Source organism: Peromyscus californicus, unplaced genomic scaffold (genome assembly GCF_007827085.1).
Source record: "Peromyscus californicus insignis strain IS unplaced genomic scaffold, ASM782708v3 Scaffold_15__1_contigs__length_86483966, whole genome shotgun sequence".
NCBI classification, from domain to species: Eukaryota; Metazoa; Chordata; class Mammalia; order Rodentia; family Cricetidae; genus Peromyscus; species Peromyscus californicus.
The window spans coordinates 2683760-2703398 of record NW_026294447.1 but is presented as its reverse complement, the minus strand read 5'-3'; the positions used below and the strand labels follow the sequence as shown (position 1 = coordinate 2703398).

The window sequence follows — 19639 nt, the reverse complement described above, 5'->3', positions numbered from 1 at the left end:
CTCAGGCAAAAGAAGAAAAAAAATAAACAAAACCAGAGATGCTAGAATAGACGACACTGGGCTTCTGGCAGATCCCATGGGGGGGGGGGGGGGAGTCACACAGGGAGGAAACCTGCAGTTCTGAGTCACGTCCAGATGGGGTCTTTAAAAGGATCCAGACAAAACCTGGGAGGAGAGAAGCTGACTGAGTAGATGGAGTATCTTTATGCAAGAGGGTGTTAATGATAGGAAAAGGCATCCGGCGGGCAGGCAGGCAGTGGCTGTGCCGTGTAAATTGCTGCAGAACAGCCTGGCACACCTCTTCATCCACAAGGATGTGGTTTTTGGAAATACAGACACGAGTCACCCTCCTCTCTGCGGCTGTGTTCTTTGTGTGTTGATGCAACTCAAGCAATGCAGTGCTATATTTAGTACACACCAAAATACCTACCGCCAGTCGGCACCCTCCCTCCCCTCCCCTGCAAATTAGCCATGTCTGCCGTATTTTTATGCTAGTCCAAGGAGAGACTACTCCATCCCAGAGGAGCTGCGTCCAGGAACCATCGTGGCGAACATCACTGCAGAGGATCCTGATGACGAGGGCTTTCCTGGCCACCTCCTCTACAGCATCACAACCATCAGCAGCTACTTTGTGATAGACCAGTGTGAGTCATCCGCAGCACCCTATCCCACATCTTCTAATGCAGCTGCTTGAGTGGTTTTGTAAGGCTTTCTTCCTCTGTGGCCCTTGGCCTGCCTTTCTGTCCAGGCTCAGCCTTAGTGGCCAGGGAAAGGACGTATTAAAGGCAACAGACACTAGCGGAGATTGTGGGGCCTGCGCAGGGCTGAGTATGAACAGGGAGTCACTTGTCACCTTTATGGAGGAGGTGAATTTCTTTTTAACTGCCATTAAGGTTGAAACCCCTATAAATAGAACTCACATATCTCCATCTATGTGGAAACGAAGACTCAATGACACAAGAAAAATTATTATTTTATAGTTTTTTGGGTTTGGGTTTTTTTTTTTTTTTTTTTTTGACAGGGTTTCTTCTTTGTTGCCCTGGCTCTCCTGGAACTCGTTCTGTGGACCAGGCTGGCCTTGAACTCAGAGAGCTGCTTGAGTGCTGGGATTGAAGGTGTGCACCACCACTGCACAGTGATTTTCTCTTTCTTTTCTTTCTTTCTTTCTTTCTTTCTTTCTTTCTTTCTTTCTTTCTTTCTTTCTCTCTCTCTCTCTCTCTCTCTCTCTCTCTCTCTCTCTCTCTCTCTGTCTTTTTTCTTTTTGGCAAGATCTTGGTATGTAGCTCTGGCTGGCCTATAACTTGCAATGTACCAACTCATGGCAATCTTCCTGTTTCAGCCTCTTGAGTACTCGAGTTAATAGACATTAACCACCAGACTTGTCTGGAAAATTGCATTTTTTATATCAAGTTTGCTAAGAAAGTAAAGGGATAATTATGATTGGAGGACAGAGTGTCTAAAACTAGAGTAAACTGTGCAAGCCCTGATGTTCAGGTGTCTGTCCTTCTAGATGGTGATGCTTACCATCTCTGGGAAAATCCAAGGGAGATTAGAACAAGGGTGGAGAGGCCCTTATGCTTCTGTGGTTATCTTAGATGTTAGGGTGCCATGTTGTGGGGTAGCCCTGAGCCCCATCACTCTCTGGAAGGTGCCTGTAAAGATGCTCGAGCTACCTGCCCTATTCACACATTTCTAAGATTCAGAAGAATGATATGAACACTGAAGTAGAATGAAGGCAGGTGTGTAATTTCACTGTCTTCAGTAGTTGCATTAAAAAATGAAATTACTCTTAAAGTCCAAAATATTATAATTACAGCATAATTGATATTGAAAAGTAATTGAGATATTTTACATGATTTTATACTTACAGCATATCTCAATTCAGACTGGCCCCATTTCAGGGCTTAGATAGCTACATGGGGCTAACGGTGGTTCATTGAACAATGTCTCTCTAGATCAGCTTGCTAGATTGTTGGCAGTTATGTTCCTGTACGAGCAGCCTAGTGCAGAGAGTGAACTTCCTCTCCTCTGTAACAGCCACCTTATTGCAAACTTTGTACTTACCAGGCCTTATGCTGAGCAACCACATGCGTTCCTTCCCAGGTACTTGCACAACCCAGTGAAAGGAGAGCCAAGGGCGAGAGAGATACCTAGACAGCTCCAGTGACTTCCCAAGATCTCTAGCTCATTGGGGGACTTCGATGTCCAAGCCAGATGATTCTAGAGCCTGTCCTCTTAGTTACTCAATGAATCCAAGCCACATCAGTCCACTGGACTTCACCTTACATAATGCTTTTGTGGAAACCAGCAATGGACAATCCCAGACCATGTGTCACTGGCCCCATAAACTTTTGAGTATACCTAGTCTGGGCCTGGGGCATGCAAAGCCAGCACCTGGCTTCTATCTCTGGAAACTTCTGAAGGCTTTTGACATTGACATCCTCACACAGCTAAGAGTGTAGAGATAGATGATCTTAGTTGAAAATTCTCTTCACTCTAGTGTTGCAAAAATGAACTTTTAACAAGTACACACACACACACACAAATAAATACACAGTGGTGCTGGGGATTGAATCCAGGGCACTGTCCTCTAGGCCAACACTCTGCCTCTGAGCTCCGTTCCCCTCCACACACCCTTTTTTGAGTATTTAAATTAAGACTGGTTCCAAGTAATAAAAATGAAAGCAAATCAAGCTAAGCATGAGACTGGGGGAAGGGAGAGAAGAAGAAAGGAGAGGAGGCAAGTAGAGAGGAGGGAAGAGTCAAGGATCAGAACAGAGGAGAGAGGCAGCACTGCTCCAGGTGTCTCAGCAGCTCCAGTTCTGGGCTTTCCCCTGCAGCCTCGGCCTCACTCACTCTCCAATGTGTGTTTCTTAGCAACAGATTCTCCAGTAATTGAAGCCAGCCACCAGTTCTGTCAGCTGTGGGCAGTGCCGCACGGAGCTCAACCCTGGGGTCCAACCTGTGGCTCTAGAGCAAGGTCAGGTCAGGTGTCAAATACAGAAAGACGTGTCTGTACAGGCTACCCCCAGGGTAAGCCAGTCATCGTTCTAGAACAGCCTTTTCCTGTGTTCTCCATGTCCCTGGGCCTTTATTCTTCACTTGACTTCTAACCTTTGCCCTCTTAGTGACTGGGACAATCCAAGTGGCCCAAAGGCTAGATCGAGATGCGGCTGAACTGAGACAGAATCCCATCATTTCTCTGGAAGTTCTGGTGAGGGACAGACCCTCTGGGGGTCAGGAGAACCGCATCCAGATAACTTTCACTGTGGAAGACATCAATGACAACCCTGCAACATGCAGAAAGCTCACCTTCAGGTACTCGTGTGTTGAAATGTGTTCCCTCTTGGGTGGCCCTTGACCTCTGGGCTCCTCTGTTAGAGGGTAACATTAGGGTGATGACTCTCTGCAGGCAGATTCGAAGTGTGCCATTTTGTACAAAGGTCTGTTTGTTATTCTTCTTCCTTCTTCTTTCCTCTCCTTCCCTCTTCATTATTTCTTTTTTCCACTTTCTGTTTCCAGTTATTTTTTCATTTCATTCCACTTGCGCCACAGGCCCTCTCTGGACGGTCTTTTCTTCGTTTATTGCCTCCAGAGGTGAGCCAGTGCCAGGAGCAGCTGTGATGGAGTCAGGATTAGTAACCAGGACCTCGCAAAGACACCCACAGTAAATAACGAAGAAACCAAACCGAGTACTTGGGTAAAACAAAGGAAAACGTCTGATTCATCTTTCACAACTTAATTGCGTACAAGTGAGAGGGAAATACAGATGTATGTGGGACATGAGTTATTTTATATATATTCGCTTGTTCTTTGACTCACAATTAATTCACAATAATTTTAAAATAGTCTTTTAATAATGATTTATTTTTATTTTATGTGTGCTAGGATTTTGCCTACATATATGTCTGTACATACATGCATGCCTGGTGCCTGCAGAGGTCAGAAGAGGGCATCAGATCCCCTGAAACTGGAGTTAAGAACAGTTAGTTGTGACCCTCCATATAGGTGTTGTTAAGAACTGAACCCAGGTCCTCTGGAAAAGCAGCAAGTGCTCTTAAACACTGAGCCTTCACATTAACCCCATAAAGTCCTTTTTGATTCTGGGTTACTATGTTTTTTGTTTGTTTGTTTGTTTGATTTCTTAAACAGCATTCTTTTTGCAATTTTTTTTTTTTTTTTTTTTTTTTTTGGTTTTTCGAGACAGGGTTTCTCTGTGTAGCTTTGCGCTTTTCCTGGGACTCACTTGGTAGCCCAGGCTGGCCTCGAACTCACAGAGATCCGCCTGGCTCTGCCTCCCGAGTGCTGGGATTAAAGGCGTGCGCCACCACCGCCCGGCTCTTTTTGCAATTTTGACAACAAGTCACAAAATTGGGAATTCTTCCATAATGGCTTCAGTTCTGTATTTTCTGTGCTAGCCAGTCTTTGGAAGTCTGAATGGGGACAGTTTTGGGGTGGAGTACACCTCAGCAATGACCTTTGTGGGCAGAGTGCACTGCATCTGAAGGAAGGCTGGAGATCAGAACAGGGCTCTGTTTTGATGACCTATAGACAAAGTCTCTTGAGTTATCTTGACTGGGTTTTCAAGTTTGCTCCAGGTGACTTTGGACAGATTGAAAGAGACCTAGACAAAGACCATCGGGGTAAGCGATGGCTATTAAGTTCATTTGTTATGTTTATGACCAGCTCCCCATTTTCACAACCTGCATGCCCTACTCAGTGCTAGAGGACCAGTGTGACAGCTTGGAGTCTGTTCTGGACATGTTAGACCCACCATGCATCTTGCCCTGTGCTGCAGAAGGCTGACCGCTACTCTCCTTGTAATTCATGTTCTCCTGACCAGTGGGGAGCTTTTAAAAACAAAGGGAAGTGGGAAGCTGGGGGTTAATCAACTCCCTTTCACCTCTGCCTTCTCCACCTTCTGAAGGGTCAGTCCCTGTAAGGCGGCCCTCTGCACACGGCACTCCCTGGCCCTCTACCCTCTGCACACGGCACTCCCTGGCCCTCCACCCTCTGCACACAGCACTCCCTGGCCCTCTACCCTCTGCACACAGCACTCCCTGGCCCTCCACCCTCTGCACACAGCACTCCCTGGCCCTCTACCCTCTGCACACGGCACTCCCTGGCCCTCCACCCTCTGCACACAGCACTCCCTGGCCCTCTACCCTCTGCACACGGCACTCCCTGGCCCTCCACCCTCTGCACACAGCACTCCCTGGCCCTCTACCCTCTGCACATGGCACTCCCTGGCCCTCCACCCTCTGCACACAGCACTCCCTGGCCCTCTACCCTCTGCACACGGCACTCCCTGGCCCTCTACCCTCTGCACATGGCACTCCCTGGCCCTCCACCCTCTGCACAGGCACTCCCTGGCCATCGGATTTCTCCCTCCACTGGTACTTACCAGTCTCTGGGTAGCATGCCACTCTTTTTTTTTTTTGAGGTAGGGTTTCTCTGTGTAGCTCTGGCTCTCCTGGAACTCGCTTTGTAGATCAGGTTGGACTTGAACTCACAGAGATCTGCCTCCTGAGTGCTGGGATTAGAGGCATGCACCACCACAACTGACTGCTCCACTCTTGTTAGCCCTGAGAGAGGTATCAGCCCTTGGAATTTCTACACACACCCATATACCCCTTTGTAATCATCTCTTTACTAAATGTCCTAGAATTATCCTCATTTGCCATCTACTTCCTGCTGAGACCTGGTTGACCCAGTCACAGGCTGGACCATATTGTAGACTATTCTCCAAACTTGAGCATTCCATTCTCTTATATTGGCATGGATGGGTGCCATAGATAGGACGTGACTTCCACAACATCACAGGTACAGTCTAAACCCCATAATCTGCTAAAGGAAGTCTGGGTTCTATAGATGGAATAAAGCTTTGCAGAGTCACTGACTGCCCTTGAAAATCTTCATTTATGCTAGCCCTCTGCAGTGGTCCCATGCATCCTGGGAAATTCTCTTTTATCCTAAGCCTTTCGGCTCTTTGTTCCTCTACAAGGTGGTGGGGGTGGGGTATCAGTGCCTGGAGCAGGCTGTGCTGTCTCAAGTCTCTTGGTTTGTTTTCTCTTTTTCTCACATCTGTTCATCGAATATTCTGGCTTCCTGTGGTCTGGAGTCCCTTGAGGTGGTAGGACAGTTTGCAGACTGTGTTCCATATTACCTGATGAAATCACATTTTGAATGTCATAGGCCCTCCAGGCAAGTCCACAGAGAGTCCCACTCTTGGATCTTCTCTCCAAATTAGCCCCAAAGTCCATCACACTAAGTCAGTAACTGTGCTAATTATATTCATTTCTGAAGATAATTCCAAACAAATGCAGTCATCACCCCCAGGCTTTTCCAAAGAGGGTAACCCCCAGTTGAACTGTTGAAGGCTTAGCAGTGAGGTGGGTCCTTGAAAGGGGTCCTTCCTTGGAGCTGTAAAGAGCTCAGCCTGAATGACTCCTAAACATGCAGACCTGTGGGACTGGGAAGCCCTGTCCCTGTACCCGCCATCCCATTCTTGATCCCGTTTCCATCCCAGCCATTACAAAGCCAAGCACGAAAGCAAAACAAAACCCCAGGACAAAGAAAAGGAGCTGCACAGTCACTGACATTTATACCAGAGCACTGTGACTGGAAGTTTCTGCAGATGGGCTGGAGAGTGGGAGGGCTGGGTGCCAGCACTCATTAAGAGCAGCTGGGTGATAGTTGGAGGCCCAGAGGCTGTGGGTGGGTGGTGCTTGGGGGAGGCTGGTCCTTTCAGGCTCCCACAGCTTTGCACAGAGAGCCTGTGTCGTTCCCAGGTTGATGATGAATGGTCCCAGGGCTCCAGTGGAGGCATCAAAGGCAGTGATGGCCTCTGCTCAGGTTGTAAATTGCCCAACACTTGGCTCAAAGTGCTTTGCAAGCTGTTCATGAGCAGGAGGCGGGTCTAGAAAGCTGCCGGGCAAGTCACCTTTGCTGGGATCTGATGGCTGTGAAGGAGAGAAGCAGCTCCCCTGAGAGGCAGGGATTGATAAATGAGGGGGAGTGGCTTTCCAAGAAACATGTTTGTGGGAAAAACACCAAGTGTCAGAGAAAAATGAAAAGAACATGTCAAAACTGCTGACGTATTGTAAAGTGCTTGCCTAGCACGCAACAGGCCCTGGGTTACATCTTCAGCAGCACATTCATGTACCTGTGCGAGTTCATATGCATGTACCACACCACAGCACTTGAGCACGCGCGTGCGTGCTCACACACACACACACACACACACACACACACACACACACACACACACAGAAAGAGAGAGTGTGAGTGTGTACTCTGGTACCATGATCCTGAAGTGTTCAGATGACACACTCCCCCAGGTCTGCAGTGCTGTAAGCAGAACTTAGATCACAAACATTCATGGTCTAGGTATAATTATATAATTGATGGTGTTACAGGGAGCTCACCAGTGATGACCATTCAGACATAGTGTATAGACAACTAAAAGTGTATCCTAGTGGCTGGGACAACACCCAAGTGTTCGGGAACCTGGGTGGAACCCCAAGTGTCCAGAACATGGGGTTTTTAACAGCAGAAACCACATCCTGCGTCTCAAGGGCATCACAGAAGTAAGCGGTTTGAAACAAGCAGTTTTAGCAGAAGCTAAGGTAAGTTAGCTAGGACATCCTGCCCGTTGGTTCCTAGAATAGAGCTGGGTAGTTTTCCATGGGATTCTCCATGAAGGAGATCAAGTTCTAGTTAAACCTGGAATGGCCCCAGCAAGAATACAAGATGGGGGACCCTCCGCACTGTCTTGCCCCATCACATTCCCCAGTGATTCTATGGCATGAGTCAAGTCATTGACTCATCCTGTTCTAGGAGGACACAGTTGGTCCTCGGGACCAGTAGCTTAGTTGCCCATGCAGTTGAAGATGCCCGGTCCCTCTGTTAGCCCAATCAGGATAAGAATTAACGGTCCAGCTAATGCTGACAGTAAGGTGATCAGCCATGGTGACCAAGTAAACAGCGACTGATAACCAGTTTTCTGATCTATGCTTCCCTTTTTCCCTTTCTTTGAGGTTTTCCCTGACCATGTCAAGATTTTCCCTAATTAAACATAATTGCTTATGATAGAAACAGCAGATTTTCCCCAAAGCCATCCATAATCCTCCTTGTTTCATCAAGAGAAGATCTAAGCATCTTCAATTTTGCAGAACCACTTCTGCTAAGGAGTTTACTTGCTTCTCTAGTCTTGATATGAGTCCTCTAATATCCCTTAGTCCTGGTCCACTTGCTTAGTCAATCCTCTAAAGTTTTTAATCACTGATTATGAGGACCGATGTTCCTGTGGCTGTTGGACCAGCAATACCGGCTCCAGTCAGGAGCTGGGCGAGGATGAGTGCAGCTCGTCGCTTTTCCCATTGCAGCCTGGGGTCCGTGTAAAGGTGTATTCTTCCTTCCCCATTACATAAGCACACCAGCGCAGGATGTGCACTAGGTCACAGAGCAGGGACTTAGTGTTTTGGAATGACTCTGAGGAGGCACATTTAGTTAAATGTACGTGCCCACCAAGTGGTCTCAGGGGTCACAAAATATTGCTGCTGATGAGAAGAATTGACCTAGAGAGTGGAATAGCAAGCACTGGAGTAAAGTGAGGCTTTTAAGTCAAAAGCCCTGGTCACCAGGAAGGTTCCAGACCCCTGTAAGTCCCCCTTATTAGCTTAAGCTGTTCCCAGCTACAGTTGTCTTTATTTGCTGGTGGACCGATGGTCTGATTGGTCCCTCTCCCTATATAGTAATGGGTTTGAGGGTTCAGGCATAGTCAGCAAAAGCAGTCCTGACCAATTTCCAGCTATGAGTGATTAGATGAACTGTGAACCTTGTCAAGGGTAGAGAATGGAAGGGGGATTCCCAGCCCCAGGGCAGTGGGCCTAGTATGGTAATGCTTTTGGTGCTGATCACAGCACATCTCCCAGAGGGAACATTGGTTGGGGTTGGGTCCTCCCCCTTGGGCTGGGAAGGAGGTCTCTGTTGGGACTTATCAGTCTGGGATCTAGGGAGGTGGCCTCCTCTGAATAGTAAAGTTACTTCCTGTGTCTCTTTTGGTAGCATAATAGAGTCTTATTTCCCAGTTTTTTCTGGCATCCTATGAAACATAGTCATCCCAATGTTGACTCCAATCTCTCAGTATTATGGTTATGGGATTCCTGTTCCCTATCATGCAGTGTTTGGGAGGGTCCCCTCTTTATATATGTGTATGTTTGTTGGCATGCTTCTAGGAAGACTCAGCTTCACAACCCCATTTGGCACAATAGTAACTCCCACCGTTACCTGGCTCCTGACAGTGGGGAGGGGGCTGTTCTTTGGACACACAGAGAACTGGATTTTCTGCTTTTCTTTTGGAAAAGATAGGTCCCCACCCACAACCATCACTTCTGTAGTTTAACAAAGCTCCAAAAGTGGGCATAAAAGAACAAAGGTCTATGTGGAACTGGGGTTGCTGATCTCTCATTGGATTGACTATCACTTTTCCTCTGTCTGTTATTCTTAATTCCTGAGTCCAGATAAGGGGTAGTGAGGGCTGTAGGCTCCCATCTCCTACAGAGAAAGGTAAATAATGAACACGGTGTTCTGGGTTAACGATCTCAGGTCAGTCTTATATTGAAGGGGTCTGAAATTCCAGTGACCATCCATCTGTCCTCATCCTCAGCAGCCTTCTTTAATTGGGAGTGATGGATCCAAGGAATGACACCAGCCACTTTCACAGCAGTTGGAATAGTAAGGATACCTGGATAGAGTCCCTTCCAGGCCAGTTCCAGAGTCTGGGTAGGGATCATCTTTATCTAAACCAAGTCTTCTGGATGGAACTGGTGGGCAGGTTCAGAGGTAGAGATAGCAGGATTCCCTTCCCTGTCTGGTCAGTGGCCTGCAACAGCTCGAGAAGGGGTGATTGGATGCTTCTGCCTGGGGGTCTCTCAGAGTTTGGGGAGGATGGGATGTAGTCTCCCAAACATAATTTTGGGTTTTCTTTTTCTCCTCCTCCTCCTCTTCTTCCTCCTCCTCTTTTTTTTTTTTTTTTTTTTTTTTTTTTTGGTTTTTTTGAGACAGGATTTCTGAAGTGAGAACCCACAAAAGTCTATTTACTAATTTATTAAGGGGTGCAATGAAAATACAGACTCATGAATATAGAACAAGGTGACTGCCGCTGTTGATCCAGCTGCTGCTGTCCTGTCACTCTGCGCAAGGGTGATGAGGACCAACCGCAAGGCTTGCTCCTCCTCTGACCATGAGAGAGAGAGAGACAGAGAGAGAGAGAGAGCCCCCTCCTCAGTTTTATCTGGTCATATATCAAGAAAACCATGCCCATAGGGCCAGTCACCCCAAATGTCGTTGACTGAATGGATTGAACTCCCACAACATTTCCCCTTTTTTTTCTAGTTAGGAAGATTCTAATCCTAACATAAAACTATATACAATAAAGACAACAATCAAGCATTGTGCAGAAGAAAGAAAAGGTAATAACATAAACAACAATGAAACTATGACCAATAAGAACAGCATCAATGGGGCTGGAGAGATGGCTCAGAGGTTAAGAGCACTGACTGCTCTTCCAGAGGTCCTTTTGAATTCAATTCCCAGCAACCACATGGTGGCCCACAACCATCTGTAATGAAATCTGATGCCCTCTTCTGGCCTGCAGTCATACATGCAGACAGAACACTATATACATAATAAATAAATAAATCTTAAAAAAAAATCATTAAAAAAAAAGAACAACATCAAGCAAGAAACACATTCCAAATAACCAGACTATAGGTAATTGGCAAATTACAGAGATTACTCCAAAAGCTGTCCTATCCTGAAGAGGCTAAGTCTTGTACCTAATATGCCCTAGCTAAGATGTGAGAAGATTGTAACCATCTAGTCTCCAAACACATCAAACACCTGAGAAAGAAAGTGATATTACTTGAGGAGGCAGCAAGTGCAAGCAAGTGAATTCCCAAAAATGTGAAGAATGACAGACACAGCTGGCTGCCTGGACAGTCACCCAAAGTTTCTCTTCGACGTTGGGGCATCCAAGTTTGGCTATAGGCCTAGAATATCTGGCAGATCATTTTCAGAAGCAGAAAAAATTTGGAAGACTGTCCTAGCCTGTCTTGGCAAGGTTAAGCAGCTGCTTTTCCTTGTGTCCTGCTTGTCCAGATTGGACAGCGTGTTTACTGTCAGGAATCGAGGCAGGGCAGTTCTTTGCCTAATAAGCCAGTTTTGCCAAGAAGAAAACAAGCTCCATATGGAGTGTCTTTCATTCCCATCAGGCTCAGGAGTACAGTGGTGCTGCCAGGAGCAGTTATATCTCATGTCGACAGAATTCTAAGTTATTAAAACATTAAAATGCCATATTATGTAGGTCTTTGAAGATTACCTATCTATATGGAATACGTCTTTGTGCATCTAGAAAACCTAACTAGCATAACTCTAAGGATGACAAGCATGGATGACTATTAACCTGTAGTTCTTAATAAGCTGTATAGCTTAAGGACTAAAGCTTCACATTATAGAAATAAACCATCTGTAAACAGATGTACAGTATAATAAGGACAATGACCTAGAAATTGTGACAATATACAAAAATATCTAATCAGAGGTAGAAACATATAGTGCAATATGACAAAAATAACCTTAATTTGCATTAATATACAAAATATCCTAAACAGAAGTAGAACATATATACAGTATGACAAAAAAATTTTACATCTGCATCAATATACAAAAATATTTTAAACAAGTGGGAACATATAATATGACAAATATAATTTTGAATTTGTGTCAATATACAAATTATCTTAAGAATAAAAAATTTATATTTGTATCAATATACAAGAATCCATACCAATGCGAATTATCTAAAACTGATTGTTGCTAATTTAGTTTACAAGTAGATACAATAATTTACCTTATTATCCTATCTATCCCCCTTTTTTCTATTCCAAATGAGTTTTTTGAGTCTAATCTTTATTGTTCCACCCCTAATCCTATAACAACTTATAACCAACCCCTTATAGATGACAATTGTCCATAACCCTGAGAAAAACAAAAACCTGTTGGGAAAGAGGGTGTCATTTTCTTAGAATTGCTTCTTGGCTGTCCTGGAACTTGCTTTGTAGACCAGGCTGGCCTTGAACTCAGAGATCTACCTGCCTCAGCCTCCCAAAAGCTTGGATTAAAGGTGTGTGCCACCATGCCCAGCTTTTCCCAAACATAATTTTAAAAAGAGTGAGCCCCTATGGTATGGAGCCCTGAGCAAGGCAAAGGGGAGGAGGTTGGCTCAATTTTCACCAGTTTCAGGATCAATTTGGTCAGAGTCTCCTTAAGAGTTCTAAGCATTCTTTCTCTCTGACCTGAGCTCTGTACAATGTAATTTACAGCTAATATTTAATACCTTTGTCAGATTTTGAAACACTTTGGCCATGAAGGACAGGCCATTGTCCAACCCCCAAACTAGGGGTAGTCCAAACCTAGGAATTATTTCCTGAAGAAGTTTCTTAGTAACTATTGGAGCAGTCTCTGTTCAGGTGGGGTAGGCTTCTATCCATCCTGAAAGGTGTCTATGAACACCAGCAAATACTTATAGCCAAAAACAATAGGACTGATTTCAGTAAAGTCCAACTCCCAGTGTTCCCCAGGCCCATTTCCTGGAGCTGGAATTTCTTCTGGAATCTTCCTTCCTCCGTTGGGATTTACCTGAGCACAGGTGGCACATCTAAACATGGTGTCTTCAATCAGGCTTCTCTAACTTGGAACATAGCACTTGGATCTGAGGAATTCAGAAGGTTTTGTGCTCACTAGGTGAGTGGATTGGTGGAATTCCATAGCCAGCCACCTTCCCAGACTCACAGGAAGGATGGCTCTGTTGTCCGCAGTATCCAATATCCTTGCTTGTCCTGTTTTGCTAGTTCTCATTCTCCCGGTCAACCTCACCAGGCTGTATTTTGGCTGGACTTGTAAGCTGGGCTCTGGCAGGGCTACCAAGACTTGGAGAGGCCCCACTGGTTCAAGGGTTACTTCCCAGGCAGTCAAGTCAGTGGCTCCATTGCCTCTGGCTTCTGGGGGATCCCCCTTTTGGAGTCCTTTGCAATGAACACTCTCTTGGGTAACCAGATAGCTTCCAATAGGGCTAAAGTTTCTTCCCTATTTTTTTTTATCTCATTTCCTGCTAAGATTAGCCATCCTCTTGCCATGTTAGAGCCCCATGGACATGGGCCATGGGGAAAGTATGTTGGTTCTCAGTGTATGTGATGATAGTCTTTCCCCGAGTGTAGTGCCAGAGTCAAAGCTAAAAGCTCAGCTTGTTGAGCTGAGGTTTCCCTGCTCAAAGATTGTGCCTAGATAGCCTTGCCTTGGGTCGTCACTACTGCTCCTGCACACCTGATCCCATCTTGGAGGAAACTGCTCTCGAATCTGTGAATACCTCAACTTGTGTCGCCAGCAGAGTGTCAGTCAGGTCAGGTCTGATAGACTGCATCTGGTTAGTCACCTCCAGACAGTCATGCAGAGGGTCTGCAGGGTTGTTGTCTGGTAGACCAGCAGGGTTGAGGGCTGACGTTGTCATATGGAACTGAATACATGATTGATCAAGAAGCAGGGCTTGGTATTGGGTCACCGGGGCGTTAGACATCATCTCGCAGGTGCCCCCTCAAGAAGGCCTCAACAGAGTGTGGGCTGTTAGGAACAGTTCTTGCCCTAAAGTTAATTTGTCAGCTTCCTTTACCAGCAGGGTGCTGGTAGCTGTGGCCCTAATACATGCCAGCCATCCAGCTGTGACTGGGTCAAGTCTCTTAGACAGATACGTCACTGTCAGTCTTTTCCAAGGTCCTGGTATTTGTGTGAGGACTTCTTGGCAGTGCTTCTGACATCATCCACATACAAATGGAATGGCTTAGTTCCATGTCTGGGAAAGCCAAGAAATCAGGGCCTTTTCCAAGACTTCAGAGGCCCTCTGCTCAGTCCCAATCCATCCCAAAGGCTGCATATCTCCAGTGCTGGCATAGAGGGGCTTGGATATCTCAGCAAATCCCATTATCCATAGCTGACAGTGTCTAGTTGCCCCCAGGAATTCTTTACCTTTGTTTTTGATGTGGGAGTGGAGATTTTCAGGGGGATAAAAAGTGGTTGTATGTCACCTGAGGGATGCATGGCTGAGATTGCACCCCAGGGCTTGGAGAGTTTCTAAAAGGCCCCCTGGTTCCCGTCCATGTCCATCCTCAGTGACCAAAGCTATGAGGAGGTCATTTGCATACTCAGGCAGGGTGCTTTGTAGATATTTTTATCTAAATTCCAACAGATCTGCACATTCAGGGCTTCATCAAACAATACTGGTGAGTTTTTGAGCCCTTGCAGCAATGGCGTCCATGTTAGTTAGGTATCATATCCTCCCTCTGGGTTAGTCCATTCAAAAACAAATATGGATGGGCTTGCTAGGCCAGAGATCTAGGACCATACCGATCTTTCTTTCTCAGGGCACCAAACTCAGGAGGATGTAGGGGTTTGGGACTGCAGGGTAGATGATTTCCACCCGTTTTTAACCTCCTTAAATCCTGTACTGGTTGGAAGTCCTGAGTGTCGGGCTTCAGGAGAGGAAGCAAGGGAGTATCGCATGAGGAGCAGCAGGGGACAAGAATTCCTGCCTCCCTTGACGTGTTTGACAATCCCTGGGTTGGCCTCCTTGGCTATTATTGTTTGACCCACACCAGTGCTGAACTATAATGGGTGGCCAGTAAACTGCTAAGCCCTGTGGGTTCCCCTTGGTCCAAACATCAGGGTCCCTTGCTTTGGACTCTCACAGGAAGCCTGAGGCTAGCTCTTCCCCTTTTGGGAAGAAGTACTCCTTGAATAGAGGAGAAGTGACCAGAATTTTGGTAAGTGCTTGGCCAGAGTCCAGCGTTAAACTGGTCGAGTTCCCCTCAGAAGAGATGGTGGCTGTGAGTTTTGTGATAAGTCCCTTCTAATCAGTGGGTATGGACAGTCTGACATAACCAGAAAAGAACGAGTCACAGCATCTTGTCCTAGGTCTCTGGCCCAGGAGGCTGTCCACGGACAACAGGCAGTTTGGCCTGCTGCTTCTTGGATTGCTGTCTTCCTGGAGGTGAGGGTCCAAAGGGCTTTGTCAAGACAGAGTTGGGGACTCTGGTGTCTCTTAGAAAGTTAATGGGTATGCCCCCTACTCTTGCTGTAATCCTGGATTCCTAGGGGCAGAGTTGTATGGAGCCCAGACCCTGTCAGTTTTCGGCTAGCTGGAAGATGGGGCAGTTCTCCTCTTGTTCTTTCTGCTTGGACATTTATTCTTCCAGTGACCCTTCTGCTTACAATAGGCATGCTGGTTTTTCCCCAGATGTTTTCTTTCCTTTTCTCCTGGTCTATTTCCCCTATTTCCTCTCTTGTCAGTTTCCCTGAGGGCAGTGATTATCCCATGGGAGAGTTTCTTTCTCTGCCTGTCTTCAGCTGAGTCTCAGCTACTGTAAACTTTCTGAGCAATTTCTAAAAGTTGAGACGCATTCACCCTTCAAATTCCTCTAGTTTCTGGAGCTTTCTCCTTATCCCTAGGGCCAACTGCATGGCAAAGGCAGTACTGATGGCGCACTGGTTTGTAGGGACACCTGGGTCTGTGGAGTAAATATGACTCACAAAGCCTTTCTAGGAACCCAGCAGGTGACTCATCAGGCCTCTGATTGCCTGACTTACCTTGGACAAGCTGACTGACCACAACAATGTTTGGTGGGAAGTCTCCAATCACCTCTTACCTTCATTGGTCTGAGGATCCCAACTGGATCAGGTAGAGGGAAGGTTCTCTCCACCCAAGCCTCTGCGTTAGGCAGTGTCCCACCGCCTGGGCCCAGAGCCAATTTCCTTCTTTCCAGCCAGACTCAGTCTTACTTCTCAGCCATAAACAGTGAGAAGCTGCTGACAATCATCCCAAGTCAGATGGTATGTTGGAAAACAGTTTCCAACAGGCTGATAAGGACCTGCAGCTTCTCAAAAAAAAAAAAAAAAGGTATATACAAATGATATAGATCATTATTGGTAAAGGACATAAATGTGGGCAGGGGGCTTCTTCCTTCCCCCTATTCTTCCCCTTGTCTGTAACAGGGTTCTGGAGCTTCCCTCAGGAGGAGAATTGAGGATGTCTCACAGCCTCATACAAAGCTTGTCTGATCTCCCTATAGACAGAGCCACTTCACACACACACACACACACACACACACACACACACACACAGAGAGAGAGAGAGAGAGAGAGAGAGAGAGAGAGAGAGAGAGAGAGAGAGAGAGAGGACCAAGTATAGTAGAGTTGGTCTTCTGGCCTCCCCTCTAGACAGGACCATTTTCTCTGGCTCCTCTCACATTTTCTATTGGACCAGTCAGAACACAAGGAGGCAGAACGTTTGTTTCTTCAGATGGAGCACGGAGAACCTGTGGTACCTTGTAGCTTCTCAGGTGTTCCAGCCAGACCAAGAGAACCCTGACTCCCAAAGAAAGAGCCCAAGTTTTCAACCATGGGGATGGATGAAAAGTCAGGGTTGCCAATGATTAGCATAAGACAACTGATGGGGATGACTGGGAGATCTTGTCACAATGTCCCAGACAGGCTCTGACTGCCTGGAGATCCAAAGGTCCCTCAGGCAGCCACCCCACCTTAAAAGAGGGCCACTCACATTTCCTGAGTGCAGTCTTCCTGGGGAGAAACAGTACCACCATTGTCCCTGTCCCAGAAGCCCTTCTGAAGGTGTTTGAATGTACACTAAAGCCGCTGGAATTCCCCCCATTACAAGATCAGTGACACTCAGACTTAAAGAGACAAAAAGTGCAGACACAGACAATAACAACCAGATGAAAATCACAGGTAGCGATCAAGCATCCGTTCATGCAGTGAACAGAGAGCTCCTGTGACTTCTCTTACAGACCCCAGACACAGGAACTACAGTCACATCCAACCTTCCTTCTTCTGTCCTATTCAGATGGCACCTTCTACAGACTGAACTTACCTCTGGAGGTGTTCCGACCAGATGATTTTCATTTACTCTTTAGGGTGGAGGTGGTAGGGTGCCTCTGAAGTGCTTGGCAGCAATAGGTAGGTCAGAGAGGATTTTCTTAGGGACCTGGAATGTCTCAGGCCACATGCCCCCTGAAGTGTCCATTCTGCCTGACACACTCTTGCTCACTCCTGGGGGTCCCAAGGACCTAAGTGTAGCTGGAGAGTTTTTTCTCTGGGTCCCACCAAGCCCCGGCAGTCCCTTAGCCCACTTATAAAATAAACATACAGATGCTTATATTATTTAAACTGCTTGGCCATTAGCTCAGGTCTATCATTGTCTAGCTCTTACTCTTATATTTAGCCCATTTCTATTAATCTATACTTTGCCACGTGGCTCGTGGCTTACTGGTACCTTACATCTTACTTGTCCTGGCGGCAGCTCCAGGCAGTCTCCCCCTCTGCCTTCCTGTTCCCTCAATTCTCCTCTCTGTTAGTCCCGCCTATACTTCCTGCCTGGCTACTGGCCAATCAGTGTTTATTTATACAGAGCGATATCCACAGCACCTAAGTGTCTGGGTCTAGTTTCTGGTATCTCAGTGGGACCTCCAAAATGTTACAGGGAGGTCACCAGAGATGCCCACTTACAAGGGCCTGAGAATCACTGAAGACCCAAACTCAAATAGTATGCAAACACAAAGAATGTTTATTCTTCAGAAATGGTCAGCATGCAGAGGTTCACCATCCACACAAAAATGGTGATGACAATCTGAGACAAAGGCATGCAGGCCTTTTTAACAAGGAACATGGGGAATTCTAAGTGTGGTGAGCTAATCTTTGTTCTAACTGGTCAGTCAAGGAGCAGTTACATGGGGCGCATGTTGATTGGATGGGGCTAGTAACAGGTCCACCCATTGCGGGCTTTTTAGTCATATGTGGTTAATAACAGCCCTATCCTGTAACTTTGCCATGTCTGAAACTGTTTACCTGGTTGGCTAAACTTGGCTGGGTACTTCCTGCACCCAGGCTTAGGTCATTTTCTGCAACGGGGTTACTCCATGTCTAGGATGGACTCAGATTCTGGTCCCTTCACACTCATGGTGTGCAAACAATTGAAAGTCTTTATTCTAGAGGCTGTGACCACACCCAAATGTTCAGGAACCTGGGTGGAGCCCCAAGTGTCCAGGACATGAGGTTTTTAAAAGAAGAAAGCATGTCCTCCATCTCACTTGGCAGCTGCAGGAGGCTCAGCAGAGTAAGCAGTCTGAAGCAAGCCGTTTTAACAGAAGCTAAGGCAAGCTAGCTAGGACGTCCCGATCTTTGGTTCCTAGAACAGAGCTGGGTCATTTTCTGTGGGATTCTCCATCAAGGAGATCAGATTCTAGTTAAACCTGGAATGGCCTCAGCAAGAATACAAGATGGAGGACCCTCTGCGCTGTCTTTCCCTGTCACAGGAACTTAAAGTTTACAATGATCGTAACACAGACAATGAAAAACCATGTCTGGAGACTGACTTTCTTAGATAGGCCTTGAACCCTCTCCAGACTACTCTTTGCTTCCCTGTGAGATGAGGGTAAGAGAACAAACCCCTTAGAGGTTCAGGAATTAGAGATTTTTAAAGTGCTTACGATGGAACAGCGCCCAGCATTTAATAAGTGGCCCCCAGTCAGAGAATCAGTGGCCGAAACTGGCCCTGCACAGTGAAGGCAGAAACAGAGCGGCAGATGTGAGAGCTGCCAGTGTGGCTTTGTGGGGACACAGGACACATGTCCTCTCTCTAGCAAGCAGACGCTGTCACTATCCACAGCCTAACACTGTCCTTGCTCCACAGTTGCGGATCCCAAGTCCATTTTAGCTGTCACAAGAGAAGACTGTAGAGTGTGGAGGGAGTGTACTTTGGTTGTGAAAGACATGAGAACCAGAGGACTTACACACTCTTTTAGTCAGAGCACTCTGAGAACGAGATGCCAACACTTTTCCAACCTTAGTCGTGTGAACAGGGCAGCCCCTGACCTCCAGTCCCAATCCAGCTTCCAGTGACCACAGAGACCAACCATGCCCAACCAGAACCAAACGAGCTCCCAGATGACCAGCACGATGGTGAGCAACAATAAATGCTATTATTTCAGGTCACTAGGATTAGAGCTGGTGTGTCATGGAGCAAAAGCTAATGCCTGTTTAAAGACAGAGAAGGGAAGCCGGGCGGTGGTGGCACACACCTTTAATCCCAGCACTCGGGAGGCAGAGCCAGGCGGATCTCTGTGAGTTCGAGGCCAGCCTGATCTCCAAAGCGAGTTCCAGGAAAGGCGCAAAGCTACACAGAGAAACCCTGTCTTGAAAAACCAAAAAAAAAAGAAATAAAAATAAAAAATAAAAAAAAAAATAAAGACAGAGAAGGAGAAACTGGAGACATGAAGTTGCCTTCCTCAGTCTCCCTCATCAAGCTAGGCTGGAGGCTGAGGCCAGCACTTCAGATTGGACCCTTACTAAACCTCTTTGGATAAAAGAGAATGAGAAGGAGGAACAGGGAGGGGAGGGGAGGAGAGAGCAGGGAAGGAGGGAGGGAGGGAGGGAGGGAGGGAGGGAGGGAGGGAGGGGGGAGAGAGAGAGAGAGAGAGAGAGAGAGAGAGAGAGAGAGAGAGAGAGAGAGAGA

The 19639-nt window shown here is 46.6% G+C and overlaps 1 protein-coding gene across 1 annotated transcript in view; it reads left to right on the top strand.

Annotated features, from left to right (window-relative positions):
• Cdhr3 (cadherin related family member 3) overlaps positions 1 to 19639 on the top strand; it is a 76829-nt gene that overhangs the window by 31470 nt on the left and 25720 nt on the right. Inside the window, exons 7-8 of the mRNA XM_052738298.1 lie at positions 496 to 644; positions 3129 to 3318. Of these exons, the coding sequence (XP_052594258.1) occupies positions 496 to 644; positions 3129 to 3318 (339 nt within the window). The remainder of the gene's footprint in view (positions 1 to 495; positions 645 to 3128; positions 3319 to 19639) is intronic.